General features: G+C 30.9%; 1 protein-coding gene across 11 annotated transcripts in view; it reads right to left on the reverse strand.

The window, feature by feature from the left end:
* EML1 (EMAP like 1) overlaps positions 1 to 17,552 on the reverse strand; it is a 267,603-nt gene that overhangs the window by 62,714 nt on the left and 187,337 nt on the right. For all 11 annotated transcript variants that reach the window (XR_004232102.1, XM_031953270.1, XM_031953269.1 and 8 more), the window contains 3 exons: positions 16,491 to 16,620; positions 8,313 to 8,462; positions 5,715 to 5,784 (listed from right to left, as the gene is read on the reverse strand). Coding sequence is in view for 10 of the 11 variants with exons in the window: in XM_031953270.1 (XP_031809130.1) it covers positions 5,715 to 5,784; positions 8,313 to 8,462; positions 16,491 to 16,620 (350 nt within the window). In the remaining variant the exon portion in view is untranslated. The remainder of the gene's footprint in view (positions 1 to 5,714; positions 5,785 to 8,312; positions 8,463 to 16,490; positions 16,621 to 17,552) is intronic.

Consider the following 17,552-nt stretch of genomic DNA (forward strand, 5'->3'; position numbering starts at 1 on the left):
TACAATATTTTGTCATTGTCCTCAAAGATTTTACAAATAAATTTATATTCTAAACCAGGTTGCCCTTAGCTATAAAGTCTCTCTCTGTTTGGTCTTAAGAAGTATTTGCTAACTGAGGTGGCTTCTAGGCTCTTTGTAGTCCTGCTGTAGTTATTTAAATTGAGAAAACTGCCTTATGAAATAGTAACAGTCTGTGGTGTTGATATTTTAGCGATTTGACTTTTTAAATAAACTTTATTGATTTATTTTTGTTTTCGTATCACTCACATTTCCACTTGAATTCTTCTTAACCCTTTCCAGAGAGCCATCCATTATAAAAAAGAAAAAGGAAGAAAGTGGAAAACATATCAATAACAAAACTGTTAAACTGGTTATTCAAAATTATAATACTAATAAACATATCAAAAAATCTGCTTATAATTTTGAAATATTTAGTTTAACTGTTTTGTTGTTGTACTTTCCATTTACATTGTTGTTGTTACTGTGTTTATTATTTCCTGGTTCTTTATTTCATCCTTCCCTATATTTATTATATTCATTGACTTTTATAACACATGTTCTATTACATCATTGTACCATTGTGGGTTTTTTTTAAAAAGTCATTTCCCAAATGATGGGGATCTATTTTATTTTCAGTACCTTGCTACTACTACAAAAAAATCTGTAATAAATGTTTATGCAATTTTAGATCTTTTTTTTTTTTAAACCAGGAGTGGAAAGTGTACCAAAAGTTATGAATTTTTTATTCATTTTCTCCAAGCAATTATTAATTACTCCACTGATTAACTGGACCAATTCACATCTCCACCAACAATGTTCTGTGTACCTATTTGTCCACAACTAATAACAAATGGCTATTTTAATCTTTAAGCATCTTTGCCAATGTGCTATGTGTTAGGTAAAACTTCAAAGTTGTACTGATTTGTATATCTTTTATTGTTAACAATTTGGAGCATTCTTTCAAATAACTGCTAATACTTTGCAGTTCTTCTTTTGGAAACTATTTGTTCATATCTTTTGATGACTTACCTATTAAGAATAGCTTTTGTGCCTGTATATTTGTTGTCTACATATCTTGCATTGCTGCTGTTGTTCTTCAGTCATGTCAGACTCTTCATGACTCCATATGGAGTTTTCTTGGCAGAGATCCTAGAGTGGTTTGCCATTTCTTTCTCCAATGGATTAAGGCAAACAGAGGTTAAGTGACTTGTCCAGGATCACACAGCTAGTAAATCAGGCTGGATCTGAATCCAAGACTTCCTGATACTGGTCTCAGTCCTTTATTCATTGAGACACCCACTTGCCTCTTGTATATCAGACTCTTATCAGAGATAATTATGCAAAGTTTTGTTCCTCCCCTCAATCAATAGAGATTCTTTTTATCCTTGTTGTTTTATCCTTTATGTATTAAGCTGTTCAAGTAAACAAAATTTTTTAAAATCTTTGGTAACTGTTTATATGTTTGGATGAGAATTCATCCCCTTCAAATATCTATGAAAAATATCTGATATGTTTTTCTTCTAATTTTTTAATAGTATGATCTTTAATAGATGGGTCATATCCATTTTGAATTTTTGTGGAAGATAGGATAAGATGCTAATCTGATGTCTAATTTTTATGAGTGCTTCCCAGTTTTCTCAGCATTTCTTGTCAAATAGGGAGATGATTCTCAGGTAATTTGTATATTGGGATGTGATTAAAACCTGGGTTTTTAAGTTCTATTTGTAATTCATTGCCCCAGCTACAACTACCATCTACTTTGTATTTATTTTTCATTTTATGATTATATTTTTTAATTCCTTGGATAATTTGTTTTGGATAACTATTTTTGTTTATTCATTGGATAACTAGTTTAATTTTTTACCTTGTTTTTTAATGATTGCTAAAAGTTTATCAATTTTGTTAAGTCTTTTAAAACAGCTTTTAGTTTTATTAGCTCTTTTTGATGTCCAAATTATCTATTTCTCAAATTTTTTTCTTTTATGCTTGAGGTTAATAATGTTAGCTTTCTCATTTTAAATGTTTATACACACATATATTTAGCTCATCAATCCTTTTGTTTTTCTATTTTGTCAATGCATGTTTTTAGTTTTATGTTCATTCCTTTGAATTGAATTCCAGAAATATCCTATTGTTCCATAATTATAATTAGTTTTCATATAGTTATTTTATGATTTATTTGTTTACCTACCCACTATTTAGGATTTTATTATTCAGAATCTAATTAGGTATGCATCTTTTCCTTCATGTTTCTAAATTGATTACTTTTATTATGTTGTAGTCTATTAAGGGTATGTTTAGTACTTCTTTTTCATATCTACTTGCAATTTCTTTACAAGTAAATATTTTTATAAAATCTATTTTTGTAAAACTATCTATTTTTATAAATCTGTCATGAAATATCAGTAAATATTCATTCTTTAATAATCCCATCTAGAAGAAAACAAAAAAAATTAACTCTATATTCTTTAAAAGTTTGTTCAGTTTAATCCTATTCATTTTTTAAATCTAAAAGAAAATTTAGATTTGTCTAGCTCTGAGAAAGAAATATTAATATCTCCTATTATTATTTCTATCTTCTTGAAGTTTGCAAATTTGCAATTTGGTTGATTTTCTTCTATGAATTTGGATGTTATATCATTTGTACACTTAAGTTCTATGTAAATATTAGTTCATTGTCTATTGTTACTTTAAAAATGTAATTTCCTTATTTTTTCCTATTGATAACATAAATTTTAATTTTTTCTAATAACTTGAGAAGAACTTCTGCTTCTTAAAAATTCATTTCATGAATAGTAAATTTTGTTTTAGTCTCTCATTTTAGTAATAGAATTAATGTCTTTGCTATTTAGATGTTTCTTGTCAGTAATGAATTGTGGAATTTTCTTTTCTTATTCACTACTCTATCACTTTATTTCATTTTATTAAATTGCCTAATTCATTAATATTTTAAATTGTGAGAATAAGATATACTTTTCTCCATTTGTGTCTTTAGTATTGTTTTCTTTTAAAGAAAGTTGTTTTTTTTCTTTTATTCTCTTACCTCCTTTAACCTGGTGCTTTGTCCTTATTATTCATTTTGCTTAGATTATTTTCATACAATTTCTTCTCTCTACCCCATCTGTCAACTTTTTTTTTCATTTTGGGATTCAATTACTGATTTTTTTTCTTTCTTTTACTTGGTTATCTATATTACCTAAGTGATTAGTTCCTTCTCCTGTCCTCTTTAATTTTTAATTTCTCTGTTTTGTCTTCATTAATTCTCTTCCTTTTCTTAACCCTGTTTCATTATTTACACATTTATTTTTCTTTAACTTTTAAAAAATATTCCTTATGCAGTTAATGGTCACAAGTATATAGTTTGAGCTCTTCAAATTTCTTCTGTTTCTGTCTTTATAGGTCTTGCCTCATTGTTCTTTTTTTATTCTGTTGTGCCTTACTCTTATAAGTTCATGAAGGAAATAATGTAGTGCTTCAAGGTGGAAATTATGATCTGTCAAATCACATAGTTCAATGCTACTGTGTTCTTTCCCTTTCCTATTGACCCAAACTATCTCATTTCTGGGTCCATAGCCTCTTACCCTCCTGTGTGCCTTTTATTTTTAGGAATTCCAATTTCCTTTATCCAGAGACAATATGACACACATGGAGGTACAACATACTTTGAAATTATCTCCCTGTTTGTCAGCAATCTATAGATCTTCATTTTCCATTGCTGTTATATAACTCTGAGGGTACTTTTTCTTTATTGGGAACCACTTTCCCCTTTGGTTGAAACATTACTCTTATATTTTCCCGTAGCTTCAATACATCCCTTCTCCCATTCCTTTCATTCTCTGGCAATTCTTTCTTTTCTTTTTGTTTTTTTTTCCCCTCAATAGTATTTTATTTTTCCAACTCCATGTAAAAGATAGTTTTCAACATTCATTTCTGCAAGAATTTGAATTCCAATTTTTTATTCCCCTTTCCCTTACTTCTTCCCCTCCCCAAGACAGCAAGCAATCTGATATAGATTCTACATGTAGAATCATTTTGGACATATTTCCATATTTGTCATGTTGTAAAAGGAAAATCAGAACAAAAGGAAAAAAAAAAAACTACTAAAAAGAAAAAGCAAACTTTAAGTTTTCCTCATAAACACATAAAGATTATTTCTTCACTGTTCATTCAGATATTTGATAAGCATATATCACATTCTCTCCTCTATGTCTTTCCTCCCCGTTTATGCACCCTCCCACTCTGCCATTTTGAACCACAAAATATGATTTTATTTCCCACAAGTTTGCGCTCCTTGGACTAGACTCTGTGCCCCATGGAAACCTCATCATAAAATATTTGTCATCCTGTAAGACTGTATCAGTTTTGGTACTCATATCTCAGTACCCTTAGTACCTTTTATCCCTCTGACTGGAATGCTGGAAGGTTTTCTAGTAAAGAACTCCTCCAAAAGCTCCCATTTAAAGCTTCCATTACCACATCAGGCATCGCTACATTTTTCATTCCTTGCCGTGGACCTCCACTGTGCCCTGAACTCTCCTCTTTTCCCATTTTTCAGTTTTCTTTTGTGTGCTCCTATTTTTTCTGTCATTTCCATAGAATCCTTGAGGGCAAGGAGTGATTTTCTTTTTTATATTTATATCACTGGCATTTAGCAAAGTGACAAAATATGTATTTAATGTTTACTGATTGACTGATTTACCTATGGGGAATTGTAGGATTTAGTACATAGTACTTCAATTCTGCTTCTCTACTTTTACTTCTGTTTCTTATATTCTGTTTGCATCATTATTTTCTTGTGTACTTTAAGAAATCTAATGATAACCCTTCTTTTTTTTTTAAAGATAAAATTTTTTTCCTTTCTTCTTAAAAATGATCTATGTAAGTATGTGTGTGTATACATCCCCACCTACCCACCCACACTCATACATTTCCTCAAATACTTCTCCTTTGTTGAATATCCATCTTTTTATGCTGAAGATTAGGTTTAGTTGTTTTCAAGAAATTTTTATTTTTATTTGTATCCTTTGCTTCTTTAGAATATACTATTCCTTTCTAGGGTTTCTAGTAGCAAAGAATAATCTTAGGTTATATAAATTTTCTTTCATGTATATTTTAAGGTCTTCTGGGTACTTGCAGAATTTGTTGTTTGTAGTTGGAATTATTAGATTAATCACTATATGCCTTGGAATTTGAAATGTTTTTTTTCCCTTCCTGTACGTTATTTAGATATTCTTTTAGATGAGGCTTTCCCCCTATATTCAGAAGTTCTGGGCAATTTTCATTCATTATTTCTGGAATTATAGTAGTCATGCTTTTTAATCTGCCAATTTTTTTTCTGGGAGACTTAAAATTCTTAAGCCTGTTTTTGAGGTCAATGATGTTTGCTTATATAGAAATCATGTATTCTTTTAACATTACTGCCTTTTCTCCAGTTAAGTATATTTGTAATCCAAGTGTGTCTTCACTCATATAGATTTTGAAAACAGAGGATCACCTTCATGCTACAACAAAGCACAATATTAGGACTTGGTGGATAATGACATTTTTATCTTAAATGTCTACAAATTTTTAATTAGAAATTAAAGTTGGATTTTAATAAAGGATTAATCATTATATAGCCCATTACATAATATAATAACTAAACAATAGTATCATTAAATAATTCTTGCCTGACACCAGTTTATTTTGATTACATGAAAAACATATCAACTCACTTTTCCATCCTTAGATGTACCTGCAACTTGGCCTGTTGCTATGGTGATCCTATCAGGATGAACTGCTAGGCTAGAAAAGGAATATTTGTTAAAAATGTATACTTTAAAAAGAAGCTACAGTTATATTATTTCAAATATAATTCATCTGTACGTAATGATTAATCAACTTAGATTAGAAATAATTTTAAATGTTTTCAGGCACAGTATGTTATAGGCATATCTGACGTAAAGTTAGTAACTGTTTTCCAAAATATAAGATATAGGGTAAAACAATAATACAAGGATAATTAGTGATAGTTTTACTATCCTATTGGCATCTCATAATTATATCTCATTAGAAGTGATTGGAAGAATGATGTTATAGTAAAGCTTCATAATGTTATGATATATAGTGCCATTTAATTAAGTTGTATTAATCACATTGTTATAAAACAAGGATGGTTGGGCAGAGGAAAAAATTTTTGATAATGGAGCCATAAGATCTGAGTTCAAATTCTGGATTTGCCACTTAGAACCTATGTGACCTTGGGCAAGCCACTCCTCTGAGCCTCATTTTCCTCATCTGTAAAAATGAGGATATTGAACAAGATAACCTAAGTATCTTCCAGCTTTAAACCTATGAGCCAATATACATTTTGTTGGGAGTACTTATTTTAGTCATTTCAGTTTCATCAAATATTTTCAAATATCTTTGCTGCCATCATCCATGATTAATTCATTTTTTCTTACTTATGTTAGGACTTTTATTTCAAAACATAAATTTGTTAAAAAAATCATTAATTTTTTTATTCAAAAGGATCAAAATAATTTGCAAAGTATCCAGATACTCTTAAAGCTTGTGATTAGGAGGTATCATTTTCAAAATGGTATCTATTAATATGATTCATCAGTCAGATACATTTATTAATAATGATGTGGAGCTTGGATGCACTAGAGAATACCAATAAAAATAAGAACAAAATCCATTTTCTTAAGATATCATACTCCACTGGGAATTCAGGAAGACATATAATTACAAATAAAGATGAAGGTTGTAATGACATAGAGTCAGGATTCAATGGAAGAGCAGTAGAAAGAACATTGAACCATGATTCAGAAGGTCTAAATTCTGATATTCTTTCACTAACTAGCTAGCTGTGGAAACATCGTATATAAGGGAAAACATGGAAGGGAAAATACTTACTTGAAGTCACATCACTAATTGGTAGAAAAGTTGGATCAGTGAATCTCAAAAGCCTGTTTCTACTTTAACATTCTATAGTCTGTCTAAAAACCATTACATTGAATTCCCAATCCCTATATTTATGCACACCTGCATTTTTGATTTCCTTCACAAGCTAATTGTACAATATTTCAGAGTCTGATTCTTTTTGTACAGCAAAATAACGTTTTGGTAATGTATAATTATTGTGTATCTAATTTATATTTTAATATATTTAACATCTACTGGTCATCCTGTCATCTAGGGGAGGGGGTGGGGGAGTAAGAGGTGAAAAATTGGAACAAGAGGTTTGGCAATTGTTAATGCTGTAAAATTACCCATGCATATATCCTGTAAATAAAAGGCTATTAAATAAAATTAAAAAAAAAAACATTCTATAGTCTGTGATTTTACATTCTATGGTCCTATAATTTTAGAATCTCATTTTCTAGATAATTTAAAAAGTCAACATTGTCTCTTTAATATTTTGAATGACCAAATGCTTAAACTGTCAGAAGATTATTATGTACAATTTAGAGATCAAAAATGTGTTAGTTAATTACTATTTTATTCATACATCAAAACATTATAAATTCAAAAAAAATAATAAAAATATAAGTTCTATATCTACAGCTACAAAAAATTAAAACAAAAAAGGAAATTAATCTGTACTTTTAACCTTTAGGTGGCTGTTAAAGAAATCTCAAGCAGTAGTTTCCTGTGTGGTTAGTTGTATCTACATCCCACAAGGGCTTATAAGGTAGACATTTAATAAATGCTTGTATACTAGACCCTATGATTGTAAGGTAAGCAGAGTGACCAATGATCACTAGTAGCTAACAGGAAAGATGATTTTGTGGAAGAGATTTTCCAGTTTAATAGAAAACAATTTTACCATGCTCACCATGGCTAGTTTAATAATTACAATAATTGTTAATAATACCAACATATAAGTTGTACTTTCAAGTTTACAAACTCTTTTGTACATATAATTTAATTTGATTTTTTTTCTTTCTTGCCTTTTTGCTATTTTCTACCTATAACACAACTGCTCACATTTGTGATGTTTAGAGTTAGGAAAACTATTTCCTTACAAAAACCCAATGAAGTGGGTAGCATAATCATCATCATGCTTACATAATCTGTTTATACATGCTCCATATTTTACATATGAAGAAAATGAGGCTAATAGTAGTAAAGTGATTTTTCCTGTAGTAAATAGTAGAGGCTTCATTCTAACCTATGTCTTTGAGTCTAAACCCATTGTTTTTCCCAGTAAACAATGCTGCCTGTCACATTAATCCCAATACTAACAAATTTTATGTTAATATTTCTGCCATTGAAATAATTTAAAGTCTTAAAGCATAGCTTAATAATTGAAAAATTTAAACACTCACCACTTCACATCATCATTATGACCAGTATAATGTCTCTGAAGTTGTTCTTCAACATTGTATAACACAACTACTGATGCAATGAAATATACTGTTTCACCCGTTGGAAGTAGGTATAAGTTATTACGACAGTCACGTCCCCTATACCCATAGCTTATTAGTATGTCAAGGTGAAATAATAACATTTCTTTTAGATTTGTTCATTAATTAAAATAACTTTAACTGTTTTTGATCAGTATAAACTATGAAATTTTATTCTGAAGTAGAACGAATGTGATATAAATTATACAAATTGCTAAACAAGAAAATATCAGTCAATACTTTTTTTTTTTCTACAAAAAAAGTACACTTTAAAAAAACCTTTAATTCATTTAACCTACAATCTAGAGACATACCATTTTTAAAGCATATATTAAAAAGATTAATTTTATAGCTGCATATAAAAAACTCATATGATTAACATGATTGTTTTATTTTTAAAAAAAACTAACTGAAGCAAATACTTCTGGAGTCACTTGGAGTGAACTGTTTGTAGTTTATCAGGGCACTAACAGATATATTGGAAGGAGGGCGTCAGATATTTAATTTTTTTGGCATAATTTGTATTTTTCCTGAATGTTTCTTTTACCCCTAGGTAGACGAATTTCATCAATCAGAATTTATTCTAAGCTTCTTTTTCTTTCTATCATAGCATTCTTTTAGCGGATCTTAATTGTTAATGATTATATTACAAAATTTATTCTGTCAATATGCTTGGAATAATTCTGTTTCAAAGTTTGTTTTGTTTTCTACTGATCTTTTCTTTTTTGCCTTTAGTTCTAGCCTTTTTCTACTTTCTTAGTTATACTTTATTCCAAATTATCTTCTACCCCTTTTATTTACAGAATTTTTAAATTTTAGAGAGAAAATTTGATTGTACCAATGTGAATTTTGAAAGGCATGGTATTCAATCATATCTTCTCCCATTTTCCTTCCAAAGTGGAAGTCAGGATAACTAAACCCCAGGATAATCCTCTTTCCATCATCTTGAACTGTTTCTTTCTCTCTCTCTCTCTCTCTCTCTCTCTCTCTCTCTCTCCTTCTCTCTCTCCTTCTCTCTCTCCCCTCTCCTGCTTCAATACACCCTGATTCTGAACCTCATCTCCTTGATTTTGTATGGCTATTTCTTTATCATTCCCTTAAATCAAATAGCTGATTATTAGCATCCAAAGAGCTTAAGCTCAAGCTTAAAAAGAGCTTGTCTTTTTTACTTGTCACTTGTATATTGGACTTCATACATGGCAAGGACTTTTAAATGTTTAAGTTGAACTTAGTATTTATTTAACAATAACAAAAATAGCCAAGAAAGGCAGAAGGGAAGATTTCATTTTTCTGATGTTAAAAGACATCTAGTTCAACTCAACAACTACTTATTAATAACTGAGATTCATAAAGATAAGATTTATTTTTTATTAAATCAAGAGAGGATGATCACAATTTGTTAATCAATGTTCCAGAGACTTTACAGGGTCTAGAAGAATTTTTTTACAGTAGACCATTCTAGCAGCAAAGAAATCAAGAAACCTTCATGGTTCTGGAGTACCTTAAGGAGTCAGACTCATCCTTTTATTACAGAGGAAAGTAAGGGAAAGCATTATACTCGTCACCATTTCTTACATTCGCTGACCATGTTATTAGAGAGGATGGACCAGTAGCAGACAATGCATCCAGGAGACATATCAAGGACAGCTACAGACATGGACAATAATGGAAAGACAGGCATCTGGGGAAGAAAGTAGCTTCAAGGAATATAACTCCTCCCTCCTTTTAAAATAAGAGATGCATTCCATATATGGACTCAAGAAAGGTTTTCTAGTAATAAGGAGCTGTTACTTTTTAACCATACATAATCTCTTTACATGTACCTTGCTTTCATCATACTCTAAACTTATTCTTTTCCTGAAGATTTTTAAGGAAGTTCACCATAGATCTTTGCAAGGACATTTATTACCAACTGCTCTCAACTTAGCAAAATATTTTTAATTTAATTTTAAAATTTAACTTTTAACTAATTTAAATTTTGCCAGCTGTCAAAAGGAAATATACCAGTAGGAGTCATGGGCAATAGCATGAAAAACTCAGGGTTACTGAATAATGTCAAGAAAGCAACACGGAGGGAAAAGCACAAAAATTTAGGATCAGCAAATACTAGTTAGTCAGATGTAAGGTCTTTGTTCTTGAGAGATAATGGTCAAACTATGCCATTTACCCACTTAGCTTCATCTGGGATGAAATAGGATTTTGGGAGAGATAGCCACATGATTTTTTAAAATGGTGGTAAAGGTATTCTTTGAAAGCCAAGTATTTGTTACTTTCTATTTTGATTCCATTACTTATGATATCCTAGTTTATTCCTTTTTCTAAGCCTCCAGAAAAATCTCCACAAAAATAAAAATTATATTAGATTCAAAAAAATCTTAGACAGGGATCCTCAAATTTTTTAAATAGGGGGCCAGTTCATTGTCCCTCAGACTGCTGGAGGGCTGGACTATAGTAAAAACAAAAACCTTTGTTTTGTGGGCCTTTAAATAAAGAAACTTCATAGCCCTGGGTGAGGGGGATAAATGTCCTCAGCTGCCACATCTGGCCCGCGGGCCGTAGTTTGAGGACCCCTGCCTTAGCATATTAAAGTTTTCCTTAAATATTAATTGAAAATAGAATAAAAACTGTTTCCATTATTAATTTCTCCCTTTAGGGTAATGAAATGAAATTCTATTGGCTGAAAAATGAAATAACTTCATTTACTGATTTCTAAAACTCATTATCTGTTATACACAGTTACTGAATTTTCTATATTCTTTGATTACACCCTCCAATCCCCCTCCCCCCTACAAAGAAATCAAGACAGAATAAGAACATGTATGTACAAAAATATTCATAACAACTCATTTTGCAATAGCAAAGGACTGGAAACCAAAGTAACCCATCAAAGGACAGGGCTGAACAAATTATGGATACTATATTATAGGAAGTTGGAGCATGTCCAAAGTATGATAAAAGGAAACCAATACAAATGAGAGTAGGTTGATGAAACTAGGGATATTTAGCTTATACAAGAGAAACTTTAAGAGAGGGCACAATCACCATATTTATATAATTAAGGCTTGTCACATGAAAATAAATTAGGCTTATTTTGCATCCCTCTCAAATAGTACCAGTGAACAGAAGAAACAGGAAGACAGATTTCAGCTTAATATAAGAAAAATAATTAGAGCTAACGAAAAGTGGAAAAGAGCCTAGACAAGAGAGCTGTCTGAATGGTAGAAGGCAGTGGTGCTTCCACATAACTACTTCAGCAAAAACAAAACAAAATGCACCACACCAGAGCAATAAATGATCAACAAATTCAATGCAAAACTTTAGTATATGATTTCTTGTACTCAACAAACTACATAAAAAGATAGCCAGACTTTTTTGTACTACTAGCCATGTCAGTATTAGTTCAGGCAAAAAAGTCTATTTTTACATTACTTGGAAGCTACTCAGTGTAACCAGAGATGAATCAGATCTATAATAGTTGGCAAGCCCTTTTGTCTTGAGGCATTAAGAATGAAGGGCTATGCTGAGAAAAGCTGAAGTTGCAAAGGCCAGTTTGGGTGCTGCTATAATAGAACAGAGAAGCCTGGGCCTTGAGATAAATAGGTTTATAAAACTTTCCTGAGATGATGTAGGATATAAAAAGTAAACTGAATCTCAAAAATCCAGGAATGGATAATCTGAGAAAATAGAAATCACTATAGATATACAGGTGACCTAATTGGAGAAAAAACAGATTTATATATCCTATCCAAAAATGGAACAGGAAGGGGGGAAGAGAGCCCCACTTCAAGAACCAAAGACAGAGAAATGAAAAAAAAAGTTACTATCTATTAAAAAAAATTCAGAGACATCCAAAAATCAAACCTAGGAAAGAATAATTCCATAATTACTGGAACTATTCTTACTACAAGAAGAGATTAAAAGGGAAAAAAAAAGATTTTCCAATTTTCTACAAAGAACACATTCTAAATACCTGGAATAAGCAAAATTATCAATAAAAAATTAAATAAAAGCTCTGGAGGAAAGGACTGGAAGAACAAATAAGCTTAGAGGAAAAACCTGGAAACTTTACTTAAATAGACTCCTTGAAAACTAAAATAAACTAGTCAAAATTTATGAGAAACCAAAAAATAACAACAAGGGCAAAAGATTGGGAAAATGGAAGCAAATACAAGCTATCTGATATTAAATTCAACTGACCTAGTAAAAAGGTCCCAGAGAAATAATTTTAAAAATGATTGGATTCCCCAAAAACCACAACAAAAACGTATGGAAAGTGTACTTCAAAAAATCATAAATTTAAATTGCTTATATCTACTAGAATGAGAAGGCTAAGTAAAGATTAAAAAAAAATCCACCTTTTAACTTCTCAATGAAACCACAAAATAAACCCTTCCAGAAATGACAAAGCTAAAATGCTGAATTTCTACATCAAAGAAAAAATTCTTACAAGCATCCAAAAAGAAATAGTAGCTCAAGTACCAAGGAAACAGTCAGGATCACACAAGATCCGTCAATTTCTACCCTAAATGACAAATGTGTAATAACCAATATTAGAAAAGGGAAAAAGATTATGGTCTTACAATTAAGAATAACTTACTCTGAAAAGCTGAGTCTTAAGGGGGAAAATAAGCCTTTAATGGAATAAAGGACTTTTAAATATTTCTGATGTAAGTAGGAATTCTGAAATACAAATGTAAAAGTCAAAAGATACAGAAAAACAGACAAAAATAGACATTTATTTGAACAATTGGATTATGCTTAGCTAAAATTCTAATGAGAGAGAAGAAACAAGTGTTTCCTCAGAATTTTAATGTTTTCAAAGAGTACTTAGTTAAATGAGAAAAAGAGAGGATGTAGGAATGGTTTGGTTCTATTTTATTCTATCCATTGGGATTGGAGAAAGATAAAGAAAAAATAAAGGCGTAAGGGGGTTATAACTTGCTATTTTTCACAACAGGAGTAAATTAGAAGAAAAGTATGCACAATATGGAAGAAGGTATAAAAGAAAGTGGGTATCAGATGAACCTCACTTCTATTTGAGACAAAATTGGATTGAGAACAGAGACTCAAGAATTTGATTTAGAAATGTATCAAACTCAATAGGGTAACAGATGAGGATAAGAAGAGAGAGAGAGTTTAAGAAGACAGTACAGGGGGTAGAGGAGAACATAGTAGCAAGCAAAACATACTTCATGATATCAAGGGAAAGATTAAAAGCAGACAGAAGAAAAATAGAAACTAAGAGTGTGACCACCATTTGAGTAATGTGTGAACAAAATATGGCATATGAATGTAATGGATAATTTAGAAAATTCTGTTAAGTATCTATTAATGCAGAGTAAAGTGAGCAGAACCAGAAGAACAATTTATATATAAACATTATAAAGATAACTTCAAAAATCCTTCAGTGCTCTGATTAAATGATCAACCACAGTGTCAGAGGGTCTATGATGAAATGAAGCATGTTAACCATCTCCTAATCAAGAGGCAATGGATGCAAGTTGCCAAAAGAAACATACATTTCTGGAGAGTCATGGGTGGATTTGGTCCTTCCTGTTGATGTTAATTTATTACAAGGATGGTTTTTCTCCTCTTTTCAAATGAGTAGAGGAATTATGAGAGGGAGGTAAGATTAGTAGTAGTACTATAAAAATAAAAGATCAGTGAAACATTTTAAACATTTTAAAATGTACAGAAGATAACATTAAAAGGTTCAAAAGGAAGCACAGACAAAAGCAGGATAGCTATAAAAGTAATGTTTATTGAAAGCAAGCAGAGACTCACAGTTTCATACATAATCCCTTTTGTGTTTTGCTGTGTATATGGAAATGTTCATTGTTTATATGTCTAAGAATATATTTTTAAAAAAGAGTAGAATAGCCTACCTTGTAAGGTATTGGGTATCTTTTCACCAGAGGTCTTTAAGAGAGCTTAACATTTACCTCTGAAAAATGTTGTGGAGTAAGTTTCCATATAGGCAAATGACCTCTGAAGTCCTGTGTTCATCTCAGGTTTTGTAAGAATGTGAATTATCCCCATTCCCCCCAAAACACACACACATACACACACACACACGCGCGCGCGCGCGTGCAATTTTTATCTTGGGCATCCTCATTTTTCTCATACTATATCCCTTTGCAAACTGTGATAACACTAGTAACATGTTTTATGTAGGTAGGGTTCCTTTCTTTAATTTAAGTAGACTGTTTTTCAGATCATTATTGGTTTGGTTTTAGTGCTACGTGAAGCTTGGATAGACTTAAGAGAGATAGTGGAGGATAAGAAGGATCTGGCACTCTATGGTCCACAGAGTCACAAAAAGTTGGATTGAAAGACTTAACAACAGCAACCCAAGAAATACCTTCCTGACTTAGTGAGATCTGTTCCTGGGGTATATTTAGGGATGTAGAGAAATAATTATGTTAAGTATTCTCTTTTTTAAACCTTAAGAATTATCTTTTAAAATTTTTTTGCTATTAGTGAAATTTTATGGCTCACTAGTGTCTCACTGCATGTTAACCTTGAGCCTGAAAAAAGGACTAATCTGAATTGCATGCCAATACAAGTTGCACTTTGTTACTTTGGGTTTTACTCCTATAAACTCAACATTTAATAGTGCTTCAAAGAGTTGTGTATAACAAATTTTTTCCCACTCTTCCTGGGCTTTTTATTTATGGACAAAAATATTCTCTTTGTGAACATCAGGAATTCCCAAATCTCTTAAAATTTCTTCTTCAAAGGACATAAATGGTTGATTAAACTTACTAGAGTACATTTATTTAAAAAAACCAACTGTCTTTTATTTAGTTATAAGCCTAAATTTCATCAATTTATGATCATATTCACTAAGATTTCCCCCATCTATTTTTAAGCCCTTAACAAATTTCTCTATATTGTAAAGTTAAAATTAAAGTTAGTAACTACTCTGATGGAATAGGTAGGTGGTGCAGTGGATAGGACCCTGAATTTGGAATCAGAAAGACTCATCTTAATGATACAGCCACAGATATTCACTAGCTATTGGACTTAACCTAGTTTGTCTCAGTTCCTCATCTATAAATTGAACTGGAGAATGAAATGGCAAATCATTCCAATATCTTTGCCAAGAAAACCTCAAATGAGGTCATAAAGAATCAGACATGATTGATGCAACTAACAAACTAACTGAGAGGCTATTAAATACACAACAAAATTCTTCCTAAGGATATAATTAGGAACACTATAAGCATAAAAACACTATGTCTTAAGCTTTTTGTAGCTTCTACACAATGATCCTGTAAGATAAGTAATGAAAACATTATTTCCTGCATTTTACAGATCAAGAACCTTAGGCTTAAGTATACTTGAGTATATTTCCCATAGCCATGTAGCCAACAAATGTTAGAATTAAGTTTTTTCTTTTTTTTTTTCCTGAGGCAATTGGGGTTAAATGACTTGCCTAGGGTCACAGAGCTAGGGGCAGATTTGAACTCAGGTCCTCCTGACTTTAGGGCTGGTGCTCTATCTACTGCACCAACTAGCAACCCCAGAATTAATTTTTAAACTCAGACCTTCTGATTCTGAATCCTGTGCCTTATCTACTATGTATCATCTTAAATTTAATTGTCATTTTTAATGTACTTTTATAGAAAAGGTAAACTTTTATATTATAATGCATTATAGAGTAGAAAACATAACAACACTCCATTTTAGTGAACAAAACAACTATTTTATAAAACAATAGCTTTTCATAGAATGGTAAAGCAGAAAGGAATCTCAGAGATGATCTAGTCCAAATGCATTTCACATATGAGGGAAAAAGAAGCCCCAAGGTCACAAAAGTAGCAAATGGCACATAGCCATGGCTCAAACTGAATTCTGATTCCAGATTCAGAGTTCTTTTTTCACTATATCACATGATTTCTATTGAGTATATTTTCAAAACATTATGTTAAGTGCCTATTTTATTAATCTGAATTGAATGTAAAAACATATATTTATTTACTTTTAAATGAAAATTAGCTCATAATTTTATAAACATTTAAAAAAATCTAACTAAAACTTAAAATGAACATCAATCAATTATAACTTTCAACATGACAACAGCCAAATAAAGGATACACCCATTCCAGTTTAAGTCTCTTGGTTGGTAGTTCTACTTTTGCTTCCAAATTATAAGATTCCACTTGATCTTTGGGCATGTACATAGTAACAGGGCGTCCACGAAGAAACATTTTTACGTATCCCTCCTCTACAAAAAGTACAAATATGTCAGAGTAATATCCAGGTCACAAATAAAATTGAAAAATAAACTTCACACCCTCTATCACACATGTATACCTTAAAGATGAAAACTTTAAATGTATTGGATGCTCACTGAATGACTCCACAGGAAAAAAAGTTAAAATAATGAATAAAATATTCTATGAAATAAAAGTTTGCTTCAAGTTTTTGTTTTGTTTTGACATTCTACCATATAAATAAATCATATAATTTAGAATTTTCTAACAGAATATTATAAATGTTAAAAAAATACAACAGACTCAAATGAAATTTCCAAAAAAATTCTTTCAATTTTCTCTGTCATCAGTACAGAGAAAAATGCCATCAAAGCAAAATTTACAATTAACTCAAAAAATCCAGTTATTTAAAAAAAAACTGTAATGCAATTTTTCATATGTAGATGCACAAACTACTTATTGATACTTAAACTGATTTGTTATATCTCAATGCAAAGATAAATTCTGATACACCTTTAACACATTATATAAGAACACAACCATCAGCAGAGATACCATGCTAGTAAACATGCAAAAAGAAAAGTGCTCAAGTGAAAGTTAAAATAGGACCAGAAGAACCACAGACAGATGTTAAACCTGTTAAATAGACAAATGGTTTTTAAAAAAAGATACTCAAGAAATTCAACTTTCTAAAACAGGCATAAAAATTTCCAAAAGAAAATAGATTGGATATAGAAATACTATACCAACAAGAACAACAAAAATGAGTTAACAACTGAAAATGCTGACTTGATGCTTTAAAAAGTTTGTTAGCCTGAGAAGAGATATTTAGCTCTGATTAGAACTTTGGGGAAAGTGATAAGGCCAAGATCTTAACTTAACTGTTTTGTGGGTCTCTGGAAAAGTTTGCTCACCCTCAGATTTCTTATGTGTTTGTTGATTT

This window comes from Sarcophilus harrisii, chromosome 2 (assembly GCF_902635505.1).
Source record: "Sarcophilus harrisii chromosome 2, mSarHar1.11, whole genome shotgun sequence".
NCBI classification, from domain to species: Eukaryota; Metazoa; Chordata; class Mammalia; order Dasyuromorphia; family Dasyuridae; genus Sarcophilus; species Sarcophilus harrisii.